Below are 15802 nucleotides of genomic sequence, written 5' to 3'. Positions count from 1 at the left end.
AAATATTCCTGAACTCTCAGTCACCTCTATCCAGGTCTGAGTTACAGCCTGCTGTGTGTCTTTAACACTCCTCTGAAAACTTGGGTTTCTATGTCACCACTAACAATGTCAAGGTAAAAAAAAAAAAAAAAGTATAAAATAAAAACATGTCACTTCAGTTCTATCTCAAGTCTCTGAAAAATGGTTTAATTTTAATAAAAGCCTGAATGTGAATAATACTCAACTCCATGACTTAAAAGGCTCCTTGGTAATACTTAAAATCAGTTTGCACCACATTTGATTATTTTGAAAAAGATTTTCAAACTCATCATATTACCTCCGTACCACCTATGTAATCCTATGACATAGGACTGGTGCTGTGACTTTACAAATGATAAAACTGAGAACCAGAGAAATGAAGAGACTTGTTCAGGCCCATGTCGACATGGTGACTGAGGCAAGACTAAATCAATGATCTCCTCAATTTGTCTTCCAAGTGCTTTTAACAGAGCCCACTGCATTAGCTGGAACAGTCCCTTCTTTACCTCTGCCAAAAATCTCTAATAACCCCCAACGGTGTACGGCATGTATCAGGACAAGGAGACAGGATGTAAAGAGTATGCCAATAAATCCAAAACAGCAGGCAAGGAAACTTCCAAGAAGACTTTTAGAAAGTAGAAAAAAAAAGAAATCAAAAGTGCTATTTGTCCCATGTGTGTCACATGTCTTAGGTTATAGGCATTAAAAATGAGTGCAGTGGAACTACACTGAGTTTTCTCCAGAATATTCTCCCTACTTCAGAAAAATCTCATTAGAAATGCATATATCCTGGGAGCTGGCACTGGGCGGGGAGGAAGCCCTTCTGTGTAATTTCCCTCTGTCCAAGAGAAGACTAATTTATACTCCTACCCTCAGTCACACGAAACATGAGAACAGCGAGTTCTTAATGCCTTACTTAACGTAAAGATTTACTCTTTATCAGTGTTTCAGTGATCTTCTTGTTATAGTGTCCAATGTGTACTTTGCCGTTTATTTATCTTGGCAAATAATCTGTGTCCTGTGTCATGAGTGTCCTACCTTGATTTGTACAGGTGGAGCCAAAGCCACAAGCACATGGGCATCAGATGTTATTTGATAATGATGATAAGTGGATTAAATTATACTTATACTAACCCTGTAACAGATTACTTAAATTTGTTCTAACAGAACAATATGGATTAGTACTAACTAGGCCATTTGGCCTTAGATATTCAGGACTGGAGGGGAGAAAAAATGGAGTCTACTTCTAGCATTTTATAGCTAGCTACCAAACAGCTGAAATGCCTCCACTCATTCCTCATGTCCCAGGTGATATATAAGCTTACTCACTTCATCTAACGGGTCCAAAATAAAATATTTTGACAACCTATGAGCTTTTCACCTCTCTGTTGCATATATATATTTTAGGTGAAGACTGGTCTACTAATTTAAGAGACATTGAAAAAAAAAAACAAAACACAAACTTTAAAATAAAACCTCAAACCTGAACCAGATATGCAAGTCAATGAGCATACAGGCATACCTTGGCTTTTAAAATTTCCTATATGAACATGCTGATCTCAAATCCAAGGTGACCAGGAACCCAATTTTATTCCTGACTTGAACCTCTAGACATATCACCTCTTTTTGTTCTACTTTAACTTTCTAGGACAAAGAGTTGTTCAAATAAATATTTATATACCAACTAATTCAAAGTGAAAGCTTTCTGAAGACCAGCAAATAGAGGATACTCTCAAATTTCAAGACCATAGTGGAACTTTATAACTTTAAATAGAGCTTACACTTCACAGATACCATAATCATATATTGTTCCTAACTACTTCTCCCAAACATGGAAATTCAATCTCTTTTGATTTCTTTTGTTTTCCTAGAAGTCTCTTTCCTCAAAGCTATGAAAGGGCTTTTGTTGATATCCCAAATAAAATACATTTAAGAAGGAACCTTGACTGTGATGATTCCCTTTTTATTTTATTTTATTTTATTATTTTTTTTTTAACGTTTATTTATTTTTGGGACAGAGAGAGACAGAGCATGAACGGGGGAGGGGCAGAGAGAGAGGGAGACACAGAATCGGAAACAGGCTCCAGACTCTGAGCCATCAGCCCAGAGCCCGACGCGGGGCTCGAACTCACGGACCGCGAGATCGTGACCTGAGCCAAAGTCGGACGCCCAACCGACTGAGCCACCCAGGCGCCCCAATGATTCCCTTTTTAGATGGAATGCCAGAAAACATGAAGATCTGAAAACGACCTATGATATTAGCTACTCAGATTGGACAGAAAATTTCCTCTTTCATCAACTATAGTGAGTGAAAACCAGGGGGTGAGAGAACAGTAAGAAACCCAGGGAAGTGACTAGGAGGTGCACAAGAGTAAACAGAGTAACATGAAGGGCAAACTTGACAAAAGGCAGAACTTCAGAGAATTGGAGAAAAGTTTAAAATAACTAGTGAAAGTCGATGACAGAAAGAGAAAAGATATAAAAAGGCTTCCACTGGGGTGCCTGGGTGGCTCAGTTGGTTAAGCTTCCAATTTCAGCTCAGGTCATGATCTCGCGGTTCACGAGTTTGAGTCCTTGTTGGCCTCTGTGCTGACAGCTGGGCGCCTGGAGCCTGCTTCGGATTCTGTGTCTCCCTCTCTCTCTGCCCCTCCCCTGCTCACGCTCTCTCTCTTTCTCAAAAATTAAAATTAAAATTAAAAAAAAGGCTTCCACAAACTCTAAAACAAACAACAAATTAATTAATAAATACAGTTTTGGATCTTAATTTTACTTAGGCTTTTCTCCAAAATATGTAATAAAAGCTATAAAACTGCCCAAAAAGTCTACCGGATTCCTCAGCAGAATTTCATCCTCAAGATTTACAAGTTACATACTGTATTTAAATGCCCTGACAAATAAATTCATGTTAGGAATACTAGATTTTTAACCTGAGGGTTTTAGCTTAACTTCTCAAAATCTATTCATATATAAAGTGGATTCCTAAGGGCAGCTAATCCCCTGTATAAGGAAGGCACCCACTTCCCCAAAAAGCACATGCCAGCTCCTATTTCGTAAAATGTGAATAAAATGAAGCACAAGGCAAGAAAAGGAAATTTTCTAGGAGACTTTTCCCAGGAGGGTTATACTACAGGAAATTTTCTAGGAGACTTTTCCCAGGAGGGCTATACTGCATCTCAGAGTTACACTAGGTGGAGAGAGCAGGAGGAAAGACTTGCTTGGGTGTCCTTTGTTGATCTGATGTGCGCTGGTTGATTTGTCCCCACCTTCCTGAGTCTGTACAGGCATCTGCTAGTTCACTTCTTTTTCCATGATGACCCCTGGCAGGGACACTGCTAAAGGGCCTCATCAAGTGAAACGTTCAGCTGAGAGCTCCAATTCTCCCTACCTATCTCAAAACTCTACCTCAAAAACTTGTAGAAAATCCTAACGAGGTCAAGAAAAAAAAAAAGTCTTTGGCATACTTTTGTGTTCTTCATTATACAGCAATGGGACATCAGAACACTATACTGAAAATGTTCCCACAAAGTGGGAATCAATTTCCCTAATATGGCCAGGCCCTAAATATAGCCACAATTTTTTTGTTCAAAATACACTCAATTAAACTTGTGGCTGGAGGAAATGGCGGTGGGCAACTGGGCAGAGAGCACAGGAAACAGTGACAGTGTAACCCCACTATCTCCACCAACATTAAAATGGCTTTAAATGTCCTTGACAAGGGCTGCCAAAGTAAAGACACTGGTAACACACATGCCCTTTTCTCTCCGGGCTTTGTTCCCTTAGTCGAGTCTGGGTTACTTGCAGGGAAGAGAAGAAATTCCATACCCTGGGTCTGAAGTAATTCTACCATTCTGAGAAGGGACACGACATCAGTAGTACTCAAAGTGGTGAACGGAACGGGATTCCCTACTCAGATTATAAGGATTCAGTCGGCCTAAAGGAAACAGGAGAATTTAACTAGGGTAGTTTAAAGTCCTCACGATTTACCTTCCAAATAACACCACACCCACACACACTTCACGAACACAAAATACTGGTATGTAATACTCACAAAACTGCAGCGAGGAGCTATGTTTTTAAATGAACGGAATTCAAGAAAAGCAAACTCTAGAATACAAAACCTAATCCAAAATTTACTCGGAAGTTTCACTTCAAACTCTTAAAAGGTCTATTAATACTGGTTCTGAACTTGTTTAATAATAAACTGCTTCTGCAAGACATTCTGGCCAAAAAGCGGTAGCAGCGTGTCACCATTGGAAGTGGATACTCGATTTAAAAACTTGCTGGATAAAACTGGTATAGGTACATGAATAAACTTCCCAACATAAGTGTGCTGAAAGGCAACACCGGGCATTTTAAGTCATCTTCTAAAAGTTAGCTCTCGAACGCAGAATTAACGCAGACATTTTAAAAAGTGGATTCTGGGGTCAAACTGCTTGGGTCAAAATGCAGGCTCTGCCGCTGTACTGTGGTGAATCCCGGACACGCTGCTGAAGTTCTCCCGACTTTAAGTCTCCTCATCTGTAAAATGGGAGTTAAAATAGCACCTACCTCACAGGGTTGTTAAAAAAAATACATAAATGAAAGAAATCACCATAAAGCATTTAAGATGGTAAGCGCTCAATAAATACTGTCAATTCTTAGTCAAAGGTGTGTGTTCACAAGGTCGGATCTATTAAATACGTGCATCAGCACTGTTAAATTAAAACCTCAGCCATTTCATAAAAGCATTTTACTCCCTCTTTCCATACATCAGGCGGCATCAACCTTCGAAAAGATGTGCAAATTACACACTTTCATTCATCCGTTTGAGAGCTTGTCACACACAACAAGAAGGAAGGAAGATGCCTTTTTCGTGACTGTTGCTCCTTCATAACTTCAAAATACTGTCACGTACACAATGGGTTGGAGCTGCCCTCAAAATGACAGCACACAGCTTTGCAGCGCCCGCAGAGGCGTCCAGGCGGCTCTGCCGGGAAGGGGTTCACCCCAATTCAGGGCGAATCTCCCGTCTGCACAGCCAAGCAAGCGCACGCCTGGGAATCCCAAGGAACACAAGAGAACTCTCTGCAAGGAGGAAGGGACCCTGAGTAGCGGGGAAAGAGAGGGAGGGAGGAAGTGGAGGAAGGGAGGAAAGGACCCTCCCGGTCACAGAGGTTTCGGAGCCACACTCGGATCAGGCGCGTCCACGATGACAAGCCCGGGACCCGGTGCCGGCGCTGGGCTGCGACGTCCCGGGCGGCCCACTCCCTTCTCCTTCCCTCCCCCGGCGGGTACCGAAGCCAACTCCGGTCCCGCTCCAGCCTCGCCTCGCGGCGCCCCCTCACCTAAACGCGGGTCCTTCCTTGGGAGCCCTGCCCTGGGCAGACGCCGACGCCGAGCTGCCGCCGCTGCCGCTGCCCTTTTTGTTAAAGAGCTTCTGGAGCAGGGTCGGGGCCATGATGCTGCCGCCGCCGCTGCAGCTCCGGCCGTGGCGCTCGGGGGGCCGGCAGCTCAGCGCGCAGCCGGGGGCGGCGGCCGCGGCGGCGGGGCCATCGCGGCGGCGGCGGCGCGGCCGCCCAGCCTTGTGGGAGCGCGGGGCCGCTGCGGCTGAGTAACTCTGCTCGGCGTCGGGGCCGCCGGAGGCCGGTCATATGACTGAGCCGGCCCGCCGCCGCCGCCGCCTCGCGCGCTGACAGTTATCTCCTGCGGGAGGAGCCCGCAGCCCCACGGCGGCGGCGGCAGCGGCGGCGCGGGAGGAGCGCGGCCGCCCAAGCGGCGGCCATTGGCCGGGCGGCCGCCCGCCCCGGGCTCACGTAACCCCGGTGGGAGGCGAGGCCCGGATCTGGCGGCCCTGTGCTCCCAGCACGCGGGGAGCGGAGGCGGGGCGGTCGCGGCGCTTAAAGGGGCCCAGGAGGCGGGGGCGGTCGCCGCGCGGCCGGGGTGGGCTGCGGGAGGGACGCGGCTCCGCGAGCGGCGCGTGGGGCTGGAGGTGGCTGCATTCTTTCGAAAGCGAGAGAGCGGCTGGGCCGATCTTTGTTCTTTTGAGACAAAGCCCCTGAACTTGGGTCCTGGCTTTGTGCAGGTGCAAGGGCTCGTTTATAGAAACCCCATGGCGCTGGAAAGGGTTTAAGACGTGAGGTTGCTGTTTCACAGGACTGATTCGAATGTCACAACACCCAAGATATTGGCATGTTTCTACCATATCGATTAGATCTCTCCGTCTTTTTTTTTTTTTTTTTTGATTTTTAATTTAAACTCCTTAGTTGTTCAATCTTTAGCATCTTGGGTCACTATACCGTAGTTATATAAAAAGTTGCTTGTGAAATTAAAAAACACATGGAATTCACCACATAGATTTAGAAAATTAAGAGAAGCTATTTTATAACAAGAGAATGCTTTCCTAGTACATATTTAACCATCAAGGCACATAATAATCTGATAGCAACAACGGATAGATGTTATTTGATTTGGAGAAGGGAGGGGTATTTGACTTGGCTTTCCTATCCAGTCCCACCCAATCTCGGTGAGAACTTTAGTCTCTGGTGCAGAACTCTCCCAACAGGCTGTGGTGGTGAAGGAACGTGCCTGACTCAAAGCAGCTTCTTAATCTGCCTTATAGCGTTAGATCTTCAGTTTTTCTGATGAGGAGTCATAGAGATAAAAGTAAGATTCCAACCCTGCCTCTCCTAGCTTCTTCATGAGCAGTGAACGGTGACTCACCTGGATTCCCTTAGACTTGTTCAAAGAAGGACTCTTGGAAACTCAAAAAAAGCAAATGTATTTCCGTAGATATAAGTAATCAAAAATACCTCTTCTGGCTCTTGTAGTAAACTAGCTGTAAACAATGATGTGCTGAAATTTCACAAAGGTAAGGGAAAGATGGTAGAAATTGAAACTCAGTCACGTTTTCCTTTCAGATCTCTACTATTAAAATGGTGGATTAAGTGTTCTTGCCAGTAAGCAATCCTTGTTTTGCACAATGGAGTGTATACAGAACCCTGATTTGCAACTTTGGTATTTCTCTCTGTTTACTGGGAGCATCTACCTCATGAGACCACTAGTATTGGTTAGTATCCTATATAGCAGATACTGGCTTCATCTATTGTGACTTTATTAAGACATGGCCCCACGTCATATTATGGGGGGAACTTCACCACCCTCCCTTACCCTGTCCTTGCTCAGAAAATGTCCTTTATTCCCCAAACTGAAGTGCATACTGTTGATAGCCTACAACTTTTGTAACTGCACGTTAAAGAGGAATTTGGCATGATGTCCCTTGTTCCTCACCTCCAAGGACTAGTTTAATTCCAGCCCAGTCCAAATGTGCAGCATCACCCAAAAGAGGCAATTTAAAAATCAGCCTGCCCCAGACATCACCCTCAATTTTGATCCTCACTGGGCAACTATAAAGGGAGTATGTGCATCTCAAACTATTAAGGACCAACTTCAGTTAGGAGAGAAAAAAAAGGAACTAAAATGCTTCCCTTCTCCCCCTTTTCTCACTTTGCTTCCTTTCAACAAACATTCTTCCTCATTCTGGTTCTGGCCACACCTCTCGCTCTAAATTCTAAAAGCAAGCAAAAATCCTAACCAGCAAAATTTGGGGAGCTAGCTCTAGACAGCTCTCCTATCCCAGTTTCATTATTTCTCTTCTTGTCTTTTCAAGGCCTCTTCAAAACCTCATCTTTTGCCTGTCATGCACTGGTCACTGCCTCTTCCCTGAAGCTTGTCCCACTCCCAGTCTCCAGCACAGTTGTGTGGCTTGTCTCCTGATTCCATACATCTAATTCACTTTATACCCTCACTCCCTCTTAGAAAATCTATCAGCTGGCTGCTCCTGTATGCAGCTGTCAAGAGGAGGAAGTAAAACAATATCCTGAATTCTTGGGAGATGTTAGAGTAACACTTAAGATGGAAAAGGGGGAATTGTAAAAGAGCTGATTTACTTATTCTGTTCTGAGTCCTGGTGACAGTTCTCTCCAGTTAATGCGTGTTCTGGAAGTTCCTTTAGGAGTTTCAATTGTACAGTTAGACTGCCTGGTACACTGTAGCCTACCTAATATCTGTTACCCCTTCCTCCCAACGCAACCCCAGTTTTGTTCAGGTGTCCATCCCTCCCCCAGGCCAGCGTGCCTCAGGGTAAACGGACATTATCCCCAAACTCTGTCTAAGTGATCTAAGGGTAATCTCATTGCTTTTGCAAGGTGTTGGTTCAGGAATGAGCGCTTGAGGCCATTCTAGCCAAGAAGGAAAGGAGCCAGAGGAAAGTGATCCTGGAGAATGTTTTCTCGGTCTTAATAGAGAACTGTAAGGAGAGATGTGGGTTGTTGTTGTTTTCTCCCTGTATATGTTGTGTGTTTACATGTAATGCTACCGATCTTGCTACCGGCCTGGGTATGAAACCAGTTCTGGAGATGGCAGAGCACAGAGGTGGAAGCAAGCTGTGTCCTTAATACATTGTTGATCCATAATACCTCTACCCTGAGCTGACCTTCCCCATTTGATGAGATGATATTTCTGTTATCTGAAGCCAAAAACAGTCTGTAAGAGAGGGTCCTGTTTTGTGTCCTCTATTGCTTGTTACATGAAACAAATAAACCCCTGCTTCTTTAACCCTCAGTACACCAATCATCACCAATGGATCTGCTTTTTACTTCATATTTTTAAGTCATTTTGCAAGTCACTTATAAGAAGCAAGAATAAAGGAATAATAAAACAATTTTAAATGTTTAATAAGAATTTAAACATAGTAAATTCAAATTTTTATTCTATATTTTCCTGCAATTAAAGGAAAATTACCCTAAATGGGCCATGTCCTTTATTATTATTTTTTAAAGTAATCCCTATGCCCATGGAACTCAAACAACACTGAGATCAAGACTGAACATGCTCCACTGACTCAGCCAGCCAGGTGCCCCAGGCCATATCCTTTAAATACAACTATTGATCAGTCAACATAACATATTGAACCAGGAACACAATCATCTCATAAATACTGACTCCAGATTAAGAATACATCTCAGATGCACTAGCTTATTATTACTTTTGCTTCTTCTTGCACTTGAATCAACAAAAACACTTCTGAAATTTTTGATGGCTTGCAATTGTATTGAAGATAGCCATCTTCTTTACTTCTTGGCTGTGAAACATTTTCATTTTTAGATTTATAAACAACATTAGAACTAGCAACTCAAACACATTGGACTCCTTAAACTTATACAATACATGTCAATTATATCTCAATAAAACTAAAGGAAAAAAGAATTAGCAATTCAATGCATTTTTCCTCTCTACATCTTGATTTCCTTCCAATCACCTTTGCATATACATTGCCTTTAGCAGTTGTTGACTTGCAAACTATATCAAGTATATATGATGCAAAACGTCAAAAAAGATGACAGAATACATCATGTCTTTTTTGGATGGCTCAAGTCCTTGTTGCAAAATAACGAATAATGAAGTCATTCCTGTGGAATGGTTAAGAATACCATATTTCCTTTTTATCTTTAAAAATATATTGTGGAGGGGCCTCTGGGTGGCTCAATTGGGTAAGCTTCCAACTTCAGCTCAGGTCATGATCTTGCAGTTTGTGAGTTCGAGCCCCATGTCGGGCTCTGTGCTGACAGGTCGTAGCCCGGACAGAGCCTGCTTCGGATTCTGTGTCTCCCTCTCTCTCTGTCCCTTCCCCATTTGATCTCTCTCTCTCTCTCTCTTTCTCAAAAGTAAGTAAATAGATATTTAAAAAATAAATAAAAATATATCGTGGAATTATCAGTTCTCGAGTTTGAGAAAATTTAGGATACCATTATCTAAAGACTCATCATCTAGGGGTACCTGGCTGGCTCAGTCGGTAGAGCATGCAACCGTTAATCTCAGAGTTGTAAGTTTGAACCCCACATTGGGTGCAGAGATTACTTAAAAGACAAAAACAAAAACAAAATCTTTAAAAAATAAATAAAGACTGATCATCTGGTATTTCACTTGTATATGATAGATTTCACCGTCATCATTAAAGTCTAGAGTGCTTTTGTTTATCTTTTTGCAATTATTTTCTGATTTTTATAATATATTTGAAGTATTTTCCTCTATCAATTTCTTTTCTTTGGCATTATGGGGAAAAACTGAAATTTTTGAATTCTCATCAGTGATTAATAAAAGCTTTAATAAAAAACTACATAGATAATGTCTCCAGATTTTTTTTATACCTTCTTAAGAGATGATGTAGTGCTTTGGACAATACAATAAGATAATAGTAGGATGATGTAATAGTGATGATTTATTTTACCATTGAATCAACCTTCTAGGCAATTCCAAATTGTTTTCTTATTATTTTTGTCTTCTCTAGCATAGTTGGGAATAGTTGTTGAGTAATGCTGAAATAATTCCTGGATGATGTTATAGCAAAATGTTTAAAGGTAAAGAAAATTAAGATCAGTGGGATCCCATAAATTATGAAAGGGTTCAGTGGACCCATATGGTAATTGCAAGCTAGACCGTTTTTAAAGTACACTTACTTTTTGTTCTTTGGAAAAAACAGGAGTTTAAGAAAGAATAAAGGTCATGAAATACCCATCCTTGTAAATAGTTAGAACCTCTCAGAAAAGAAACTCAAACTCTAAAATTGGATCCAACTGACTCTGATGTTGCAAGGGTTAATCCACTGTAAATTGATTCTCTGGTATTTACAGCAGAACTCAATCCACTTGATAATCTCACTATAGCCATCAATGACCTCCATGGTGCCGAAATCAAGGGGCGTTTTTCCTGTCTTCTTTGCAATAAATACAATTGACCACTTTCTCCCTTTTTGAAACCCTCATTTTTGGTACCATAGACCTCTTCTAGTTTTAAACTACCTGACTAGTTACTCCCTCAGTCTCCTCAGGAGAGTCCTCCTCTCCCTATCCTTTAAAATATGAAACTCTTAGGGCACCTGGGTGGCTCAGTCGGTTAAGCGGCCGACTTCAGCTCAGGTCATGATTTTGCGGTCCGTGAGTTCGAGCCCCGCATCGGACTCTGTGCTGACAATTCAGAACCTGAAGCCTGTTTCAGATTCTGTGTCTCCCTCTCTCTGACCCTCCCCCGTTCATGCTCTGTCTCTCTCTGTCTCAAAAATAAATAAACGTTAAAAAAAAAATTTAAATTTGAAACTCTTCAAGGCTTCTCTTCTTCTCTGTCTTCTATTCTTTTCATGCATACTTTTCTTCTTCCTAGATAAACTCATCCATTCCTGTGACTTTAAATGCCATCTATATATAGATAATACCTAACCATTTACCTCTGATCCTAACCTCCATTCTAGATCTTGATAACCAGCTATTTGATGTGTCCAATGGATAACTTACAAGCATCCCGCATTGAACTCCCAATTATTTTTTTTTCCAAATCCTGTGTCTCTTGCCTTCTTCTTCTTTACACATAAATTTGCTTTCACACATTTGTTTACAACAGAAACCTAGAAAGCATTCTTAACCTTTTGCTTTCTCTCATCATCCAAAATATTTCTCACATCCATTTCTCTCCTTGTCCATTACCACCCTAGTCCAAGTCCCCATTATCTCCTGTCTCCAAGAGTTGTAATTGGTTACTTTCTTGCCCCATCTCCAATCTATTCTACATGCAATAGGGATCATTTAAAAATATGAATTGTTTCTAGGTGCCTGTCTGGCTTGATTGATAGAGCATGTGACTCTTGATCTTGGGGTTGTGACTTCAAGCCCCACAATGGGCATGGAGCCTACTTAAAAAAAAAAAAAGAAAAAATGTTTAAATATTTATTTATTTGAGAGGGGGATGGGCAGAGAGAGAGGGAGACGCAGAATCTGAGGCAGGCTCCAGGCTCTGAGCTGTCAGCACAGAGCCTAACATGGGGCTTGAACCCACGAATCATGAGATCACCCAACCAACTGAGCCACCCACATGCCCCCTTCATGGAGCCTACTTTAGTATATATATGCACATTGTTTATTGTCACTTCTTTGATTAAAACTTTTTAGTGGCTTCGCATTGCACTTAGTAAAATCCAAAATTCTTCACGTGGCCTTCCACTTTATTAGGTCTCTCCCTCTCCAAATTCATCTCACATCACCCTCTCACTCACTTGCTATCCTCTAGCCACACTAATGTTCTTTTATTTCTTTTATTTCTTTACCAGGCCTCCTCTGCCAGGAATGCTCCCTCCTCCAGCTCACAACTCTGTCTGAAATTTTCTCCCATACACTCATTCACACTCAATACACTGATCCACAATGCATAAAATTTAGAAGATGTATAAAAATACAAAGATGAATATAATACTGTGTCCATATATAGATAGAAACGGCTACAAGTAGGGGCACTAGCCTGGCTCAGTCAGTGGAGCACGCAACTCTTGGTCATAGGGATGTGAGTTTGAGCCTCATGTTGAGGGTAGAGGTTACTTTAAAAAATTAATAAATGTAGGATCTCTTAAAAAAAAAAAAGAAATAGCTACAGTTAACATGTTTATGACCTTTCTTCCTTCCTATCTTTTTTTCTTTCTTTCTTTCTTTCTTTCTTTCTTTCTCCCTTTCTTTCTTATTCATTTTTTTGTTTGACAGGGATTTTTAATTTTAGGTTCTGATGATCCCCTGCCTTAGGTCAAAAGTTCAATAAACATCATAGTTTGTTTTTCTTTTTTTTTTTTTTTTTAAATTTTTTTTTCAACGTTTATTTATTTTTGGGACAGAGAGAGACAGAGCATGAACGGGGGAGAGAGAGAGGGAGACACAGAATCGGAAGCAGGCTCCAGGCTCTGGGCCATCATCAGCCCAGAGCCCGACGCGGGGCTCGAACTCACGGAGTGCGAGATCGTGACCTGGCTGAAGTCGGATGCTTAACCGACTGCGCCACCCAGGCGCCCCAGTTTGTTTTTCTTAAATCATTAATACTACATAAATTCATCAAGTTCATGTACTTAGCAGTCATCCAGTATTCCAACTGTGTTCTAGCCAGTAGCACTGAAGTGTGTGTTGAATAAGACACACTTTGGAGTACTGCTTAAAATTGTGATCTGTCTATAAGCATTCTGCTTCTACCCCCATTTCGTCAAATCCCACTAAAATGACAGCAAAGAAACAAAAAAGGTATGCACCACAAAAAACAAAGATAAGAGGAGGGAAAAACAGAGAATTACAGATTGCAACAAGTATTTGGCCAAGGATAAGTGTTTGGAAGATAGAAAGTAGACGAAGGAATAGTAATTAATTGAGCAGAGAGGAAGAATTCAAAATCTAAGAATGAAGGGGAGGGCCAGCTCCCCTCAGAGACTCTGTAAATCCTCAACATTTGGGATCTGCCAGGTCACTGAAGGGGAAATCAGGTGCAGACTCAAAATAGGAGGGATAGGTGAAAGTCTACATATGAAATAGTTAGACCCCAGTTTCCTTTCTAAAATGACCCTGCCCAGCCAGACAACTTTTGCTCAGTGGATCAGAAAAGGTGCATTAAGGAAATGCTCAGTTCCCAGAGAAATAGAAGAGTGACAGAAAAAAAAAAAAAAAAAAAAAAAAAAAAAAAAAAAGCTCTCCAGACATTTACAGTTGGGGTAGCTCAGTAAAATGCTAGTTCATTACTACAGCATCTACTTGTGAATTTCCCAAATTAGTACTCACACAGGGAATTTCTAATGAAATGTTTACTTTTTTTTTCTTTTTAAGGTTTATTTATTTTTGAGAGAGAGCACAGCAGGGGAGGGGTGGGTTGGGGTGGGGACAGAGGATCCAAGGCAGGCTCCATGCTAACAGCAGGGAGCTTGATATGGGGCTCAAACTCATGAACCACGAGATCATGACCTGAGCCTACATCAGATGCTCAGCCAACTGAACCACCCAGGTGCCCCTCTAATACAATTTTTAGAGTCTCATTCTTAAATATGAATAGCAACCCAAGAATCACAACATTTGATGAATATCTCCAACATGGTAAGAAAAGCATGAAGAAAGTAAAAGCAGGGCACCTACCAGGTGGCTACATTGGTTGAGTGTCTGACTCTTGATTTTGGCTCAGGTCATGATCTCATGGTTCATGGGATTGAGCCCCATGTCTGGCTCTTCACTGACAGCAGGGAGCCTGCTTGAGATTCTCTCTTTCTCTATCTCTCTCTCTCTCTGCCCCTCCCCTGCTCATTCGTTCTCTCTTTCAAAAATAAATAAACTTGAAAAAAAAAAAAAAGATCAGAGAAAACACAGGGGAACAAATTATCCAAGAAATAATAGAAGAAAACTTCCCGGATAGGGCCCACCCAGAACAACACACTTTTTAAAAAACCCACTTCAAGGTATAGCATCATTACATTTCAGAACACCTTGGATAAGGAAATGAATTATAAAACTTTTCAGAGAAAAAAAGCTGATCACAAAAAATGGAATGATTCAAATAGCATTGGAATTGCAACTAACCACTCTTGATGGCAGAAGACAATAAAGCACTACCTTAACAATTCAGAGGAAAAAACTGTTTTCGGCCTGGAATCCTTCACAAAACTAAACTGTAAATCAAGTAATGTAGAATATACAAAATTTTCATATATACAAGGTCTCAAGCATTATACCTCCATTCTTTCTTAAGAAGCTGGAAGATGTATTTTAGCAAAATAGGGGATTAAAATATGAAAATGGAAGATACAGGAGAAGATCCTAGAAAGAAAAGCAGCAGGGAAAGTTGTGGCAGGAAGGAATGTCCCAGGACCTGTGAAAAACAACCAGGCCAGAGACGAGGAGGATGGTAGAGGGCTCCAGGAACAGCTGAGATAAATGGAATAGAAGTGTTTGAGCATACAGAACATAATATAAATAAGTATATGGCAGAGATACTGGAACAAGGAGGAAAAACTAACAATAGGTAGATGGAAAACCATACAAAAGATAAAATGAGGCAATTACTAACTTCAGAAAAAGGAAAAGCTTATACAGAAATAGAGGTGTGATTGCAATGCATTACTTGGCTCAGTGAACAATATTTATACAGTTTCAATGATGTAATGCTATTGATTTAACAAAAAATTATATATAACACTAATCAAACTCAACACCCAAAAACCAAATAATCCAGTGAAGAAATGGGCAAAAGACATGAATAGACACTTCTCCAAAGAAGACATCCAGATAGCCAACCGACACATAAAAAAATGCTCAACATCACTCATCATCAGGGAAATACAAATCAGAACCACAATGAGATACCACCTTACACCTGTCAGAATGGTTAACATTAACAACTCAGGCAACAACAGATGTTGGTGAGGATGCGGAGAAAGAGGATCTCTTTTGCACTGTTGGTGGGAATGCAAGCTGGTGCACCAACTCTGGAAAACAGTATGGGGATTCCTCAAAGAACTAAAAATAGAACTACCCTACGACCCAGCAATTGCACTACTAGCATTTATCCAAGGGATACAGGTGTGCTGTTTCGAAGGAACACATGCACCCCCATGTTTATAGCAGCACTATCAACAATAACCAAAGTATGGAAAGAGCCCAAATGTCCATCGATGGATGAATAAAGAAGAGATGGTATATATATACAATGGAGTATTACTCGGCAATCAAAAAGAATGAAATCTTGCCATTTGCAACTACGTAGATGGAACTGGAGGGTTTTATGCTGGGCGAAATTAGTCAGTCAGAGAAAGACAAAAATCCTATGACTTCACTCATATGAGGATTTTAAGAGACAAAACAGATGAACATAAGGGAAGGGAAACAAAAATAATATAAAAACAGGGAAGGGGACAAAACAGAAGAGACTCATAAATATGGAGAACAAACAGAGGGTTACTGGAGGGGTT

The 15802-nt window shown here is 41.4% G+C and overlaps 1 protein-coding gene across 5 annotated transcripts in view; it reads right to left on the bottom strand.

Moving 5' to 3' along the window:
* FNIP2 (folliculin interacting protein 2) overlaps nucleotides 1-5492 on the bottom strand; it is a 132344-nt gene extending 126852 nt beyond the window's left edge. For all 5 annotated transcript variants that reach the window (XM_047090512.1, XM_047090517.1, XM_047090514.1 and 2 more), the window contains exon 1: nucleotides 5343-5492. In XM_047090512.1, coding sequence (XP_046946468.1) covers nucleotides 5343-5455 — 113 coding nt within the window. In that variant the 5' untranslated portion in view covers nucleotides 5456-5492. The remainder of the gene's footprint in view (nucleotides 1-5342) is intronic.
* Nucleotides 5493-15802: the final 10310 nt, after the last annotated feature.

Source organism: Lynx rufus, unplaced genomic scaffold, assembly GCF_022079265.1.
Source record: "Lynx rufus isolate CCGP_SWC_20201006 ecotype Redwood Valley unplaced genomic scaffold, mLynRuf1.p SCAF_3, whole genome shotgun sequence".
NCBI classification, from domain to species: domain Eukaryota; kingdom Metazoa; phylum Chordata; class Mammalia; order Carnivora; family Felidae; genus Lynx; species Lynx rufus.
Note: the sequence above shows the minus strand (reverse complement) of the source record. Positions and strands in the feature narration are given on the sequence as shown.